Here is a 16,029-nt window from a genome sequence, read left to right on the forward strand (position 1 = left end):
CTCTCTATCCAACAGAATATTTTAATTGAATGGTTTTGCCCTGAGCTGCATTGTATGCCGATACATACGCACGGCCAGTACAAACCCGATTAAATATCTAATCCTGCAGACAGCAAGAGAAGGACAGAGGGTTTGTGTGTATGTGTGTGTGTGTGTGTGTGTGTGTGAGAGGGAGATAGAGGAAGTGAGAGAGTGATTTACACATGACCTTTGTCCCTCTGCAACGGATGAGAGATGAAGATCAGCGGTCCACTGGTGGCTGTCTGTCATAGACGACAGGACACACCCTATCTATGTGTGTGTGTGTGTGTGTGTGTGTGTGAGAGAGAGAGACAGCTTCAATCTGTCTAGTCTCTGCATCAGTGCTTTATAAGCCTCAATAATTGCAGCACAGAAACAGAGCCTAAGGCAAGGTGTATGAGACCGTCCTTTACATCAACTAGTTTTGCTTCAGGACCCATATTTTATATTGGACATCAAGTGGTGACCTAATACAGTAACTAACCATCATTTTTATAAATTCAGGGTCATATTTTCTTTTACCTTGCAAAATGCAATTGCGTTTTAAGAATAATAGGGATGTTACATAACCTGTCTATGTTACCGTCTGATTTGACTCGCTTCTGCCAAGTGACAGATGAATTTACGGTAAAAGACTTAAGATGTCAAGCTATGGGAAGCTTTTTCTTCTCCCTTTTAGAATTTTTAATTCTAAAGATGTGACTTTATCAGAACAGACTGTGCTTCTTTTATGCACAAACTATAGTTATGTTATAATATTAACATTTAATAAATAAAAACCATTTATTTGATCAAAAATACAGAAAAAAAAGAGGTAATATGAAATATTACAATTTAAAATAATTGCTTTCTATTTTTTTAAAATGTAATTTATTTGGTGCTCAAGAAACATTTATTATTATCAGTGATGAAAATAGTTTTGCTGCTTTACTGTATATTTTTGTGGATATTATAATACATTGTTTTCAGGAATCTTTGATCAATATAAAGTTAAAAAAAACAGCAGTTATGTGAAATATAAATCTTCTATATGCACAAAATATATGTTTATATAATTATGTTATATATTAACATTTAATAAATAAATCATATTTATTTGATTAAAAATACAGTACAACAGTAATATTATTAAATATTACCATTTCAAATAATTGTTTTCTACTTTACATATAAATCTAATTTATTTGGAGCTCAAGAAATATTTATTATTATCAGTGATAAAAATTGTTTTGCTGCTTTACTTTGATAAATATAAAGAATAGCAGTTATGTTAAATATAAATCTTTATGCATAAACTATATGTATATATTTGTTTTAAATAAAATATTAACATTTAATAAATAAATAACATTTATTTTAGAAAAAATGCAGTAAAAGTATTATGGAATATTACAATTTAAAATAATTGTTTTCTACTTTATATTTGTAATTAAATTTATTTGGTGTGCAAGAAACATTTATAATTATCATTGATGAAAACAGTTTTGCTGCTTTATATTTTTTTATGGATATTGTGTTATACTGTTTTCAGAATTCTTTGATCAATTTATTGCATCCTTGCTGAATAAAAGTATTAATTGGTCTCAAAATAAATCTTACTGACTTCAACAAATGACTTTATATAGTTTTTATAATTGCCTCTGCATATTGCACTGAAAGTTTTTCTTTAAAATTGAAAACTTGCACACATTAAATTTAACCATCTCATAAATTAACTCTGACAATCATAATAAATGCATACTTTATGGGTATACAGTGCACAGATACAAGTTCAAATCATCAGCATTCAGCAGTATGAATACTATCTTTCACACTCACCACTTTCAGCACAAACAGCCTCTCTTTCACCCACACTCATTCACACACTGGTTCTTACACACGCACACATATACAGAGGCCTCCGGTCCACAGCCGTTGATGACAGCTGAGCAGCCGGGGAATGTTTAGCAGCTCTGATACACAGACAGCACAACAGCTGCCCCCTCAGTGCTCCTCTCAATAACAGAAAGAGAGAGAGAGACCAGCTACTGGCACTAGCTAACCTGACAGGAAGTAGCAACCTGAAACGGGAAATAAGTAAAGAGTGAAATAGAGGTGTGAAGCCAAAGAAGAAAGAGAGCGAGAGAGGGATTTCCTCCATATTCCATCTTAAATATTTCACACACTTTTCCCCCTGGAGAAGGTAGATATCAGTAGCATGTCTGCAAGTGCTTTCTTGAGCATATGCCTGTGCATGCACGCTCACACACACACACACACACACACACACACACACACAAACACTATGCCATATATGAACAGAGATAACAGCAGACACACATCTGCATCTATATATTCTTGACTGAGTGTGGCATGGCCCTGAGTTTACTTAGCAGGGGAACCCAAACACACACAGCAGACTCAGAAACCCCACTGGATATTCCTTTGTTTGTTTTTGTTGTTGTATGTTTGGTAGTAATAGATCAGTGGCAGGGGTTAGTTTTGTTTTTTTGGTCAATCTTTCTGCAAGTTACACTGTTACGCCAGTAAGTGGCGACAACTGACCATCTTTATGAGTAAGCCATTTGAATTGTTCAATGAACAGATTGAAACAAAAATGCTGATTCATGAGGAACGAAACAGTTGACTGTCCTAATAGTGAGTCACTGAATCATTCATTAGTCAATTTGTTCAAAACACAGATTCATTAAAGAGATAGTTCACACAAAAATTCTGTCATTAATTACTCACCCTCGTGTCGTTCCAAACCCGCAAGTCCTTTGTTCATCTTTGGAACACAAATTAAGATATTTTTGATGAAACTTGAGAGCTTTCTGACTAGGGCTGGGAAAATAAATCGATGCATCGCAAATCGAGAAATGATTCCGCATAAATTCTGGAATTTTCTGAATGCATCACGATTCTGAGCTTAGTTTTGAACAGAAGATAGCACTGCATCCTTACACACACTTGAACCTAAAATAATCATTCATAAAATTTGAAAAGGTTGAAGCGAATTACAAAGGTGTTCACAGTGGGCTGTGTTTACATTAATCTCGCGTCATAAAAGCATTCTGAGCCGAGGTGAGATTACATGACTCAGCTGAACGCACAAGCGCTCTTCAGCATTCTTCTTCATGAGCATTAAAAAGTAGATTAGAGCACCATCTGCTGTTGAAATCTAAGCTCAGAATCGCTTCCAGAGAGAATCGTGATGCATTCGGAAGATCTCAGAATCGATCCACGAATCTATTCTGCATCGATTTATTGTCACAGCCCTATTTCTGACCCTGCATAGACAGCAAGGGCACTACCACACTCAGGGCACAGAAATGTAGTAGTAAAGACATCGTTAAAATAGTCCCCGTGACATGAATTTAAATTTTTAGGTGAACTATCCCTTTAACAAACAAAACAAGTGACCATTTTTATAGCTGCAACACATACTGAGTAGGTATGCATCATGACCGTTAAAGGAGTATGTTCCATATTGTATAAATGTGTGTATGTGCCGACTGTTTCATGAAACTATGAATTCAGAAATACTTTTTCACTTATTGTTTTTTGCATACAATAGTATGAGCGTATGCATGTTTGGATGCAGTTCATTAGTGAGGCAATGAATCATTGTTGAATAAAGTCGTTATTTTTGTTTTCTTTGCACACAAAAAGTATTCACATAGCTTCATAAAATTATGGTTGAACCACTGATGTCACATGGACTATTTTAACGATGTCCTTACTATGTTTCTGTGCCTTGACCGTGGTAGTTCCCTTGCTGTCTATGCAGGGTCAGAAAGGTAAGATTTTTTTCTTCCTGTCCTGGCTGCTCTTTTCCATATAATGAATGGGGAGAGTTGCTTTTGAGCTCGAAAAAGAACCAAAAATGTGTTAAAAGTAGTCTGTATGACTCATGTACTATATTCAAGGCTTCTAAAGTCATGGGACAGCTTTGTGTGAGGAGCAGACTGAAATTTAGTCTACGACTATGACTAGGTGAATTAAATTAAATCCCTAAGCATACACACACATTACCACATGACGAAGGTATAGAACTGATTTTTTATGTCATTGTATTATCTCATGACCAATTTAGTGAGACACACAGAAATCCCAGCAGAACTGGCCGTGTTTCACGCATGTGCCGGTAAATGCACGAGAATGTCGTTTATTAGCTCTTGGAGACAAAACGCTGTTAAATGATTTATTTGTTCCTCTATTTGCGAGTAAATGGCTTCATTAAAATACACTAGAGCAGACAGAGGAAGAACACACACAGTGGGGGACGGCAGCGGGCCAAAGCTACCGCACACAACCACATGCGTCATTATAAAACACACTGTGCATATAAACCAGCCCTGCCTCGTTTTTCTTCATCACAGACACTCAGAGATGACTGATATATTAGCTAATAAACAGCGGTTCTCTTAACAGGTAGTAAACAGAAGAGCAGATTAGAGCATCTCCTAACAATCCAGCCTCTTACAGCAGCCGAGTGCATAAAGAGCTCTGATGATTGCAGGGTAAACAACCAGCCATTACACTTGCTGTATCAGAATAATCTCTGCTGAAAAGATCTGTTTACATTAGTACACATTCTCAGGCTAGTTTATGCTGGTTAGTGCTCAATTCAGATTGACCTAAAATGTAACCATAAAAATAAAGAATAATAATTTTATTCATGCATTATATTATATACAAAATTATAAACGCAACACTTTTGTTTTTGCCCCCATTTTTCATGAGCTGAACTCAAAGATCTAAGACTTTTTTCTATGTACACAAAAGGCCTATTTCTCTCAAATATTGTTCACAAATCTGTCTAAATCTGTGTTAATGAGCACTTCTCCTTTGCTGAGATACTCCATGCACCTCACAGGTGTGGCATATCAAGATGCTGATTAGACAGCATGATTATTGCACAGGTGTGCCTTATGCTGGCCACAATAAAAGGCCACTTTTATAATCTGTGATTATACAAATAATAGAATAATAGATAATAATAGAATAACAGACTGTATAATTCACTGTTGCCTTGTAATGTTTCATGTCTCTCATTTCACTCTGTGCTCTTTTTCTTCTTGCATAATAACATCAATTAAACTCTAAATAATATTTAATGTCCATTTATGTTTTTTGTTTAGTTTTTTTGGTGCAATGCATTAAGCGGGATGTACAATCAGTCAGTCATTATCACGAAAAAAATAAAATAAAAGTCTAGAACAACTTGCAGAAAAAAGTCCAACTGGGTTTCTATTCAGGAATTTAATACAAGCTCTCTATGTCATTTTTATTTATTTGTGAAAATGCACTCTGTTTGGATGCATGTTGAAAAAAATGACTGAAATTGAAAGGCAGGTCAAAGAGAGATTGGCTCTTAATTTCCAGAGTGCTTTGAGAGGGGTGCATGTATGGTAGCAGTGTTTACTCCACTGGCTCTCCGGTAAATAAACACACCTCCTTCTAAATGGAGATAGAGACGCTTTCATACAAGTGTGTTTACACTCTCGTTGGAGGTTTCACTCAGGGCCAAGCCGCGTGGACTTGTTCTGCTGGGCTGATGGAGAACATTGGGTTCTTTCAGCGTTGTAACGGTTCTACCCACATGTGGATGACCTAAAGCCAAGCAAAATGAGGGGTCTTACAGTAAAACGGAGGCTCAAATGATATCCAGTAAGAAGCACACACACAGTTCTAACACTTAGACCAGAAGCAAAACATTATTATGTGTCAATGAGAAGTTCATTGACATGGCAGAGATGTTGACAAGTAGAATATACAAAGCTGGAGATTGATATAAACAGCTTCTCAAGAACTAACCACAAATTTTAGAAGTGCTACACCTGCATGGAATTTTCAGTCACAGTGTTTGTTATTTTAGTATTATTTATATACTATCATAGTATTTTGAATTAGTTTTCATTTTTATATTTTTAATTTCATTTTATTTTAAGCAATTTTGTTATGTGCTTTTTTTCCCAACTAATATTTATATTTTATCTCAGCTTTATTTCAATTACCAAAAACAATTTTAGTAATTTTACATGTATTTGTAGTTAACAATAACAGCGACAATGATGTCCAAAGTTACTATGCAGGGCCCTTGAGGAACAGTTTACATTATTCTTTTTTTTTTTTTACTTTCCCTGTGACTTTCAGCAGACAATTAATATTGAATATGTCAGGCTGCATCAATAAAATGTTTTTCTGTTAAAGGCAGATGGCAGCTCAGCACTTGCTGTGCTGACAGAACATCTATCTGGGATCAGATCTGTTGTACAATACCCAATTTCCATACTCATTAACACACTCTGGGTCAACCGCAGTTTTTTCCCACCTTCACCCTCACTTATCATCCAGCGGTGGCAATCACACAAAGCTTCTGGATTCAGTGTATTCTTAGAACCATAAATGGTTGCCAGGGACAACAGCTTGAGGCAAAAACGATGGCTTGCTTGGATCAAAACACCCTTCTAGCATGGTTGCATTTTGAGTAGTGCCAGTGTGGCTCTCAAAGAGCCTCTCTTTAAACAGCCTTTGAATGGTTGTTCTTTGCACTGGGTAATGGGTTTCCTTAATGTTGGTGTTTTTTCATTTTACTTTCGGCTTCTTTGACACTTAATTGATAGCACAGAGAGAAAAGAAACAGGAAATGATGGAGGAACTAGATTAAGGGGGACAAAATTTGGTTGAAACTCATGTCGCTTACACGACCACCACAGATTAGCATGTTCACTAACCACCTTTATTATATTATATGGTCACACTTTATATTAGGTGGCCTTAACTACTATGTACTTGCATCAAAAAATAAGTACAATGTATTTATTGTGGTCATATTGTATTGCAAAACACTTTTTCTGCTATTGCGGTGGGATACGGGTAAGGTTAGGGGCAGATTTGGTGGTATGGGTAGGTTTATGGGTGGGTTAAGGTGTGAGGGATGGGTCAACAGTGTAATTACAGAAATTAATTACAGATATACTTACATAAAGGTATTTTTAAAAATATAAGTACATCTATGTACACAATAAGTGCATTGTACCAAATTATTTATTTAAATGTAAGTACACAGTAGTTAAGGCCACCTAATATAAAGTGGGACCTGACCAAAAGTGACAGTTAAGACTTGGTTTGTTACAAAAGATTTCTATTTGAAATATATGCTGTTCTTTTGAACTTTATATTCATCAAACAATCCTGAAGAAATGTATAATAGATTACACAAAAATAAGCAGCACAACTGCTTTTAATATGATAATAATAATAAAAAAAAAAGTGTCAGTATTTCATTACTGTTCTTACGGTGTTTTTGATCAAATAAATGCAGCCTTGGGGTGAGCATAAAAGACTCTTTTCTAAAACATTCAAAATTCTCACCGACCCCAAACGTCTGAATGTTAGCGTATGCCTACTTTTTGGATCAGTTCACGTAAAATCTGGATTCTGCAGGAAATCCTGAGCACTAGGCCATGACTGTGCATTTGCCATATTTTAACCTAATTTTATTTGTTTCTATTTTCCTTCCTAGATTTGACTATCAAGAGCTGCTCCACAACTCCACCTTCTGTCTTGTTCCCCGCGGTCGACGCTTGGGGTCGTTTCGTTTCCTGGAGTCTTTGCAGGTAAAACATTTTTCAATTGACCCTGAAAACTGAATACAGCCAAGTATGCTTCAACAAGCCTTTTAGAGATGCAAGAAAGGTTTGGTAGATTATGAAAACAGTCAGGTCTCGGAGTCTCCCAGATAAACAGCACATTAGCCGTGGAGTGGAAAAACTTCCCAGGCGCATATATTCTTGGCGTCCTGGTGGTGTGTGTGAAAGGGCCGGAAGCTCACGGAGGGTGCCCTCGCTTCGACTCTGCCGAGCCGTGCTGAATGGATAAATCCACAGAACGGTGGGTTTGGCAGCCAGCTCGGCCCTCACACTGATTCCTCGGCACTCCCTCGCTCTACTCCTCTGTCTTTTTCTCCCTCTGTGCTTTTCCATAGAAGCCCCTGTCTGAGTTCCATAGATCTCTTTTCTTTGGAGGCAGCCAAAGCCACAGAAAGAACTGGCAATTACTAGCACTGCTGAAAGTTCTACAACAGAGGTTCTCAAACATTTCAGGCCAAGTAGCACCTAGTCAGTGGTAAGACTGGGATTTTAGAGGTGGCCGGCACTAGACATTTTCAAATCAAAGGTGGCGGACCCTAACAGCTCTGTTACAATTCGTCATGTTCCTTTTAATTTGTTCAGCAGTGGGTACATTGACATCTCTGGGGCGCAAGTCTACAGACTGTGTGAGTGACATAATGCCATCATTAATATCCATATTAATATAATTAAGATAAATCTTGCTGATGTCTCGTCAATCCCTTGATTGGCCTTTTTGCAGATTTATTTAGGATGCTTCTAAAGCAACATCTAAAAGATTTTTCAATTAAAAATCACTTTGTTATGCCAACATTGCAGTTCAGTTTAAAACATTAATACTATATTTTGCAATTCTGTCTAGTCTGACTAAGTGCTCAGATACCGGATTTAAAATTGAGGGATAGGGTATAGGATAAAATAAAATAAATAACACTAATAAAATAAAATAAAATGTGTGGTCACAGGTTTACAGTTGCTTCAAACGTGGCCAATTCAATTCACAATTGAACAATCTGTTTTATGAATGTATATGGATCATAACTACAGCAATTTAAATAAAAAATCTGGGTACTAAAGATTTATACTGCAAAAACCACATGCCACAGCATGAGAACTGCTGTTCTAGAACATCCTCTGACCCCTATCATCCAGATCCTGCTTTTTTCCCCCTCTAATCTCACCAAGCTCTCTCTGGTGCTGATTCCTCAACACACTCCTTTTAGAAAAATGGCTGTGCAAGCAACCACAGAATGGATCAGTGCCAAGAGGGAACCGTGCTAGTCGGGCGGACCTAGAGCTATCATCCCAGAGCATGAAACAAAGGCCAGCTCCTGGATCTCTGTGGGCTTAGTAGGCCAAGGTAGCAATCAGTCACCTGAAGCAATTTGTTGCTGTCCGCCCCTGTGTCCTCTAACGCTGTTTAGGATGAAAGCATGGCTGCACACAGCTAGAGGGGGTGTGTTTGATCTTGGCCCGTTCTTAGGATTGCACTCTCTTGTGATTTAATTAAAAATCTCACTGTAGAGCAGAATACGAGCTGAATGACGAAAAGCAGAAGAAAAAAGGCAAACAAGGAATCTGGGAGGAAAAGTAGAGCAACATCAAGATGGAATAGTAAACAAGAGGGGAAGGCGAGCAACTCCACTTCAATAAATCATGGACCCCTGTTTCTCTCCTACCTCACCCTCCATTTCGGGGCGAGGGAGATGGGGTAATTAACACATCTGTCAGGCGGTGTGTCTGATAAAAAAGCTGGATGGGAGCAGTGAGTCATGCACAGGCCCCTCCGAGACTTCTTAAACAACCAACAGCCTTTTCATCACACGCTATATATCTCATAACCTTGCCTAAAGGGAAAAATCAGATGCACTATGTCTATTTTTCAGTGCATTTGGGGTGAACTTGGTCTGTTTTCTTGTGTGTGTTTTTGTTTTTCATTAGATGAACTGATTATGCCGATGCTAGTTATAGTCTAAGCCATTGTCTGTCTCCTGTGGTTGTATCCCTCACAGGCCGCTTGTATCCCGGTGTTACTCAGTAATGGCTGGGAGTTACCTTTCTCTGATGTCATCCAGTGGAACCAGGCAGTCGTCGAGGGCGACGAGAGACTGTTGCTACAGGTAACAGACCTTCGTGTGAAGAACTCGAATTTCACTTTTCTGAGAAAGGAACATGAGGACGGAAGAAGCTTCTAATTAAAACATGTTGGTAGTTGAAAATAATATGCACAAGCACTTTTTTATCATGAAGATTTAATATGAATGTATAAGGGAAAGTGTGTGTTCTTAGAATTTTTGACTGTCACCGTTATCCTGCTGCTGTGTGACATGAATATTTAATAAAACATTTCATTTAGGTTCAACTTGTTAACATTAGTTAATAAGGTGTCATGAACTAACAACGAACATTTTAGAGCATTTGTTAATCTTGGTTAATGTTTATTTATATGCTGTTTCTTTGAAATCAAAGAATCCTGAAAAAAGGGCCTAACACAGTTTTCATGAAAATATGAAGCAGCATAACTGTTTTAATCATTGATCATAAAAAGAAATGTTTCTTTGAGCACCAAGTGAGCATATTTTAATGATTTCTGAAGGATCATGTGACACTGAAGACTGGCTGGATTAAAGGATTAAATCACACTTTAAATATATTTTTTAAAAAGCTATTTTAAATTATAGTAATATTTATGAACATATCTGTTTTTACTGTTTTTTATCAGATAAATGCAGCCTAGGTGAGACATCTTTCAAAAACAAAACAATTTTTTTTTTGTCTTACCGACCCCAAATTTTGGAATGGTAGCTAATATTCATCCATATATATTTTTTAAATAAATTTACAAATTGAAATGTTACAAACATATTACTATATGTAGAAATGAACATAAACCAAGATTAATGAATAAGTATGTCACAAAATACATTCCAACCACGATAAAGTGATCAGAACCCCTATGTGAATTAACATGTTTGCTAATTCAATTGCACTTTGAAGTTGTTGTGTATTTATAATGAAACAGTCTAAAAACAAAACACTTGGTGTTGCAATAAGCAATAAGATGAACACTACAGCAATATTACAGTAATGTTCCTGTAATGTAAGTCCTCTGCTTTCAATAAAATCGATGAAGGAGAGATTAAAGATGGCAATGAAATGAGTCAGCTGTATCAAAAAGATGCAACAGACATAAAATTAGTGTCGGTTTCAAAAAAATCAGCTTTGCCACGGACGACGATGAATGTAATAGATTTTATTAAGACATTTAAATGATTAAAATTGAAAAATACTTTTTTTATAGGCCTAGTTATTTTTATCTCTACAAAACAGCTTATTTTGCTTGAAATGGAAAACGGGTATGCAATGTGGTAAATCTAAATACCCTGGTTAGTAGCGCAATGTTTTTACCGTTTACTGCACTTCTCGCACATCCACAGTAAATAAATTACTTCAGCGTTAAAAAAAATAAGGTGGGTACTGTAGCATTTCACTGCAAAACACTATTGTCAGTGCTGCACATTTGTGTCTGGAAGAGTTTGTGGAGGTGGTCGACAGGTAGAAACTCGATACTACGGGTTTTATGGGAACACCAATTAGCCTCACCGGTGAGTTCTTTGTCACTTTGTCCCCTCAGGTACCTTCCACGGTGCGGGCTGTGGGCATTGACAGGGTGCTGGCTCTGAGACAGCGTACACAGATGCTCTGGGAGGCCTACTTCTCCTCCGTGGATAAGATTGTACTCACCACACTGGAGGTGAGAGCTGGGTCAGTTTAGATGTGTATACAGCGGCGGATCTGACAGAGAGGAAGATCTGTCAGGGGAAATTAAACCAGTGCAGGTTGCCATACATCATTAGCACATACTTAGTCCCCTGCCCTTAGGTTAATTGGCAAATGAACTGTCAATTTTGAACAAAAGTATGGCTTTGGTCTGCCCTCTGCTGGCCAGCAAGTGAAAATGGTCATCTTTAAAACCATAGGGATTAAATGTGCTTTTGTGATTTGATGTGATTGTTATATTTAATGCTGCCGTCTTGTTATCTGTCAGATCATAAAGGACAGAGTGTACTCGCACATCTCCAGAAATAAATTCATGTGGAATGCCTTACCTGGAGGGCTGCTGGTTCTGCCCGAGTACTCAACGCACCTGGCACACTATCCCTTCTATTACTTAAACCTTGGTAAGCCTGTGCCAAATCTTTTTAAATATTTTATAGTATGCATATTTATTTGGAATGGAATACTAGATGTACTTCATTCTGTGCCATACATTGCACTCTTAAAAATAAAAGTTTATTATTGTCGTCTATGAAATTCCAATCTTTCCATTGCACAGAATGTTTTTAATAATGGAGAAAAAATTCTTTAGATTATTAAAATGTTATTAAAAATTAGAAATGTTAAAAAAATAAAATGAATAAAAAGCACAAACTGAAAAAAAATACTAAAACTTAAACTAAAATGAAAATGAACATTGAAAATGTGAAAATAAAAGTTAATTCAAAATAGTAATAAATACTATAATCGCATATAAATAATATTAAAATAACACAGTGATAGTTTTCCATTTCAAACACTATACTAAGCACTATACTAAGTATATAGTATGGATAGTGTCTTAATGGCAAAGGACACTCACTCTTTTTCCTCTGTTGATGTAGGAATCAGTCCAAGTCAGGAGTTCACTGCTGTAATTCATGCCACCTCACCTCTGGTCTCCCAGTCTCAGCCTATCATGAAGCTTCTTCAGGTCGTCTCCAAATCAAAATACTGCTCACAGGTACAGTACTGCAAAGTCAGTATTTATGAAAATATAGAGTAATATGGATTTTTACAAACTTAAAGTAGCAGCTATTGCGCCACTAAGGAATGACCTTTTGTTCAATGATATCAATGCAGATCAACATCAGTTCAGTGTTAATATAGTTGGATGCAGACAAAAGTCAACAAGAAGACACATCAACCAGTTTGGTGTGCATGCTGTGATAGTGTGTGTTCTTGTTTGGGTTTCTTGTCAGATCATCATCCTGTGGAACAGTGAGAAGCCGCCCCCTCACCGGAGTAAGTGGCCGCCTATGCCAGTGCCCCTTATCATCACAGATGGCAGGAGGAAAGTGAGTATTCAAGTGAGAGAACAGTCAAGTCATGTCTGTGAGCGGTGGCGAGATCTTGCGCTCTCTCTCTCTCCACCTCGTGTCTCACTCAGCTCTTTTCTCTGCCACCTTCTGTGCTTGCAGACGAGCAGCCGTTTCCTGCCTCATGCAGCTATTGAGACGGAGGCAGTTTTGAGCCTAGATGAAGACACAGTGCTGTTGACCAGCGAGGTATAGAGTTTCCTCTTCATCCTGCATGGTTTTATTTCACTTTAATCTGTTTTAAATTAAACTTTCATTTATTTATTAAAATTGTGATCATTATTTTATTTATTTATAGTATACATTTTATTCCTTATCCTTAAATGATTTTAAAATTGAGTTTGTGTATTTTATGTGTATTTAAACTTATATAACTTATATATACTTATATTTATAACTTATAGATAGATAGATAGAGTTTAATAAAATTTCAAAACTGTAAAAACAGAACTAGCCACCATGATTCTGGGGTGCTCTAGGTGGTTGCTATGGTGCAGTGTTGTTTTAGTATATTTGAGATGCTATAATAATTTTATAATAATATTTTGAATCAGTTTTCAGTCTATTTTAGTTTAGTTCTAGTAATTGTGTTTAAATAATAACTAAATAATTTTTTTATATTTTTTAATGTTATAGTTTTTATTCATTTTTATTTCATTTTTATTTATTTTAGTACACCAAGTTAAATTAAATAAAAATTAAAAATGTTTGATTCATTTAGTTTTTATCTAATATGTAATTTTCATGTTTTTGAAGTTTGTTTTTCATCTAATATTTATATATTTTTCAGATGTATATATATATATATATATATATATATATTTATATATATATATATATAAAACAAAAATTTCAAATTTTCATGTAAGTTTTTGAAGCTTGTTTTTATATAATATTTATATTTTATTTCAGCTTCATTTTCTTCATTCAGCAAACAATTTTAATAGCTTTGCTATGATGATTCTATAGGGTATTCTATGTCATAAAAAGTGTCTAAACTAAATGAAATAAATCAGATTACATTGTTTTGACACATGACAAAGCTAATTCATGTTTTTCCTCTTTAATCCGACACTTCCAGATCAATTTTGCTTTCCATGTGTGGCGGAGTTTCCCCGAGAGGATTGTTGGCTACCCTCCCAGAAGCCATTTCTGGGATCCTGTAAAAAAAGCCTGGGGCTACACCTCTAAATGGACCAACGAGTACTCCATCGTCCTCACCGGTGCGGCGTTTTATCACAGGTAATTGGCTGCAGTTGACATATCCTGACAGTGTCAACGTCTCTCACGCTTCATCAAGCTCTCTAACATGATCAGCGGAGACAGTGCTCTTTTTTATGCGTTGATGTCTTTGCGTCTCACAGGTACTACCATCACCTGTTCTCTCACTACCTGCCCTCCTCTCTGCGTGCGCTGGTGGATCGCACCTCTAACTGTGAGGATATCCTGATGAATTTCCTGGTCTCCTCTGTGACACACCTGCCACCGATTAAAGTAGCGCAGAGGAAGCAGTACAAAGAGATGCCCACCCTGCAGGTGAGGCCAGAGAGCCAACATTTTGTACTTACAATTCCGCTCATAAGTTTACATACCCCTTGCAGAACATGATTTACATACCTTTGAATCTTAAAGAGATAGTTCACGCAAAAAAAAGGTGTTTTTAGGTCATTGTTTTATGAGTGATAAAGTGAGTGCTAACATTTGTTAGTGTTATGGAAGAATGACTTGAATTGAGACAATTGTAAATGTTTTGGTAGTTTTAGTTCATTTTGGAAGTGAAATGTATTGCTGTGCCAAGCTGAAAGTTGGTAATGAGAAGTGTGTCCTAGCAATTGTAAAGAAAAAAAAACTATAGTGTGATATTTTTGACGTCTTTATTTCTTGTCCACTCTAAGGGCACAAAGATGGCCCCATGGGCGAACCCTGAGCACTTTACCCAGAGGCAGGAGTGTGTCAACACCTTTGCAAGCTGGTTTGGTTACATGCCTCTAGTGCACTCTCAGTTTCGCCTGGACCCTGTACTCTTCAAGGACCATGTGTCCGTCCTGCGCAAGAGGTACAAAGACCTGGAGCGTGTCTGAGCCAAGCTAAACGAGTGGCGATGGGTCACAAACTGATACTCATGCTGATGGAGAGACTTATCTCTATCCCTCCGCCACTGGCTGCTAGCTTGTGGTGGCCAGCTGGTGGTCAAGAGACGGGTTTTTGCCTCTTATGACCAGTTCTCAATTTATGACTGACAGCTTCATGGATGAGAAAACATCACAGATCTGTCAATCATTCCAGCTGCTGTTTGACTGGAGGAGCTTGTAGCATTAAGGGTGCCTAATGGTGCATTGGACTAACACATGAGTCACAAAGCAACTGACTGATTACATGAAGTGGTAATTACATGACCAATAAAATAATTCCGAAATGCAAACAGTGTGTGTGGCTGTATTTGTGAAATTATGGTTTTATTTTGCTGTTCCCAGCAACTGTGCCTAAAACTATTACTCAAAATGTGGGTAGTTAGTTAATAAATAATAAAACCATTTTTCTCTTCAATATCAAGATATTATATGAAAAGTAATATTTTTTGTGACAAATCTTTTATTTTTTAGACAATTTAGAGTTGAATTAGATTATAAGAATACAATTCATATGAAAACAAAAGTTGTATAATTACAGATGCACAAGCAAAGGACTGAAAGAGTCGATTGTAATGAATTGTTCAAAAACATTCTTGAACTCAGGATTCACCAGATTGAATCAGACAAATCTCAAAGAGCAGTTACTGAATCAACATTGACTTGAAAATGAAATGGAGCTTTGTACACTTAAAGTTTGTGAAAATTAAAAATGATTTTAACGGTAAAAAAACTGTGAAAATGCTACAGTAAAAACCTGTTAAATGGTTAACGGTAAGTTCCCCTAATATATACGGTGAAAAACTGTAATAGATATTTCAGACAATTGTACGGTAAAATACCGTTTTTGGAAGTGAAAAAGAATGTAAAATTTACAGGGAAAAATCGTGAATTGATGTTCCCAGAATTCCCTGCGTTGCATTTCAAACTGGATGGTTTTTATTTGAAATAACTGTTTCTTCTTAGTTTTTTCTGATCAGTTATGTTTATTAGGGTTGTATGTTACATCTAATGTTGTTAAATTAATGTTTATTGCATATTTCAGTTTAATGAGTCTCACCATGATGGTATTTAGTGATTGTATGAATGACACTGTGCACCTTCTATATATGTTATTATTTAAAAGCT

General features: G+C 36.5%; 1 protein-coding gene and 1 long non-coding RNA gene across 4 annotated transcripts in view; one reads left to right on the top strand and one right to left on the bottom strand.

Annotated features, from left to right (window-relative positions):
* Positions 1–11,360, bottom strand: part of LOC131525468 (uncharacterized) — a 60,740-nt gene extending 49,380 nt beyond the window's left edge. Inside the window, exons 1-2 of the long non-coding RNA XR_009267231.1 lie at positions 11,241–11,360; positions 9,693–9,796 (exon numbers count right to left, since the gene is read on the bottom strand). This is a non-coding gene — a long non-coding RNA (uncharacterized LOC131525468). The remainder of the gene's footprint in view (positions 1–9,692; positions 9,797–11,240) is intronic.
* The window catches only part of LOC131525465 (exostosin-1c), a 56,549-nt gene extending 41,361 nt beyond the window's left edge, over positions 1–15,188 (top strand). For all 3 annotated transcript variants that reach the window (XM_058753111.1, XM_058753110.1, XM_058753112.1), the window contains 10 exons: positions 7,532–7,625; positions 9,650–9,757; positions 11,272–11,391; positions 11,686–11,818; positions 12,299–12,417; positions 12,656–12,751; positions 12,875–12,961; positions 13,854–14,014; positions 14,137–14,308; positions 14,668–15,188. In XM_058753111.1, coding sequence (XP_058609094.1) covers positions 7,532–7,625; positions 9,650–9,757; positions 11,272–11,391; positions 11,686–11,818; positions 12,299–12,417; positions 12,656–12,751; positions 12,875–12,961; positions 13,854–14,014; positions 14,137–14,308; positions 14,668–14,853 — 1,276 coding nt within the window. In that variant the 3' untranslated portion in view covers positions 14,854–15,188. The remainder of the gene's footprint in view (positions 1–7,531; positions 7,626–9,649; positions 9,758–11,271; positions 11,392–11,685; positions 11,819–12,298; positions 12,418–12,655; positions 12,752–12,874; positions 12,962–13,853; positions 14,015–14,136; positions 14,309–14,667) is intronic.
* Positions 15,189–16,029: the final 841 nt, after the last annotated feature.

The sequence above is a fragment of the Onychostoma macrolepis genome, chromosome 19 (assembly GCF_012432095.1).
Source record: "Onychostoma macrolepis isolate SWU-2019 chromosome 19, ASM1243209v1, whole genome shotgun sequence".
In the NCBI taxonomy this organism is placed as follows: Eukaryota; Metazoa; Chordata; class Actinopteri; order Cypriniformes; family Cyprinidae; genus Onychostoma; species Onychostoma macrolepis.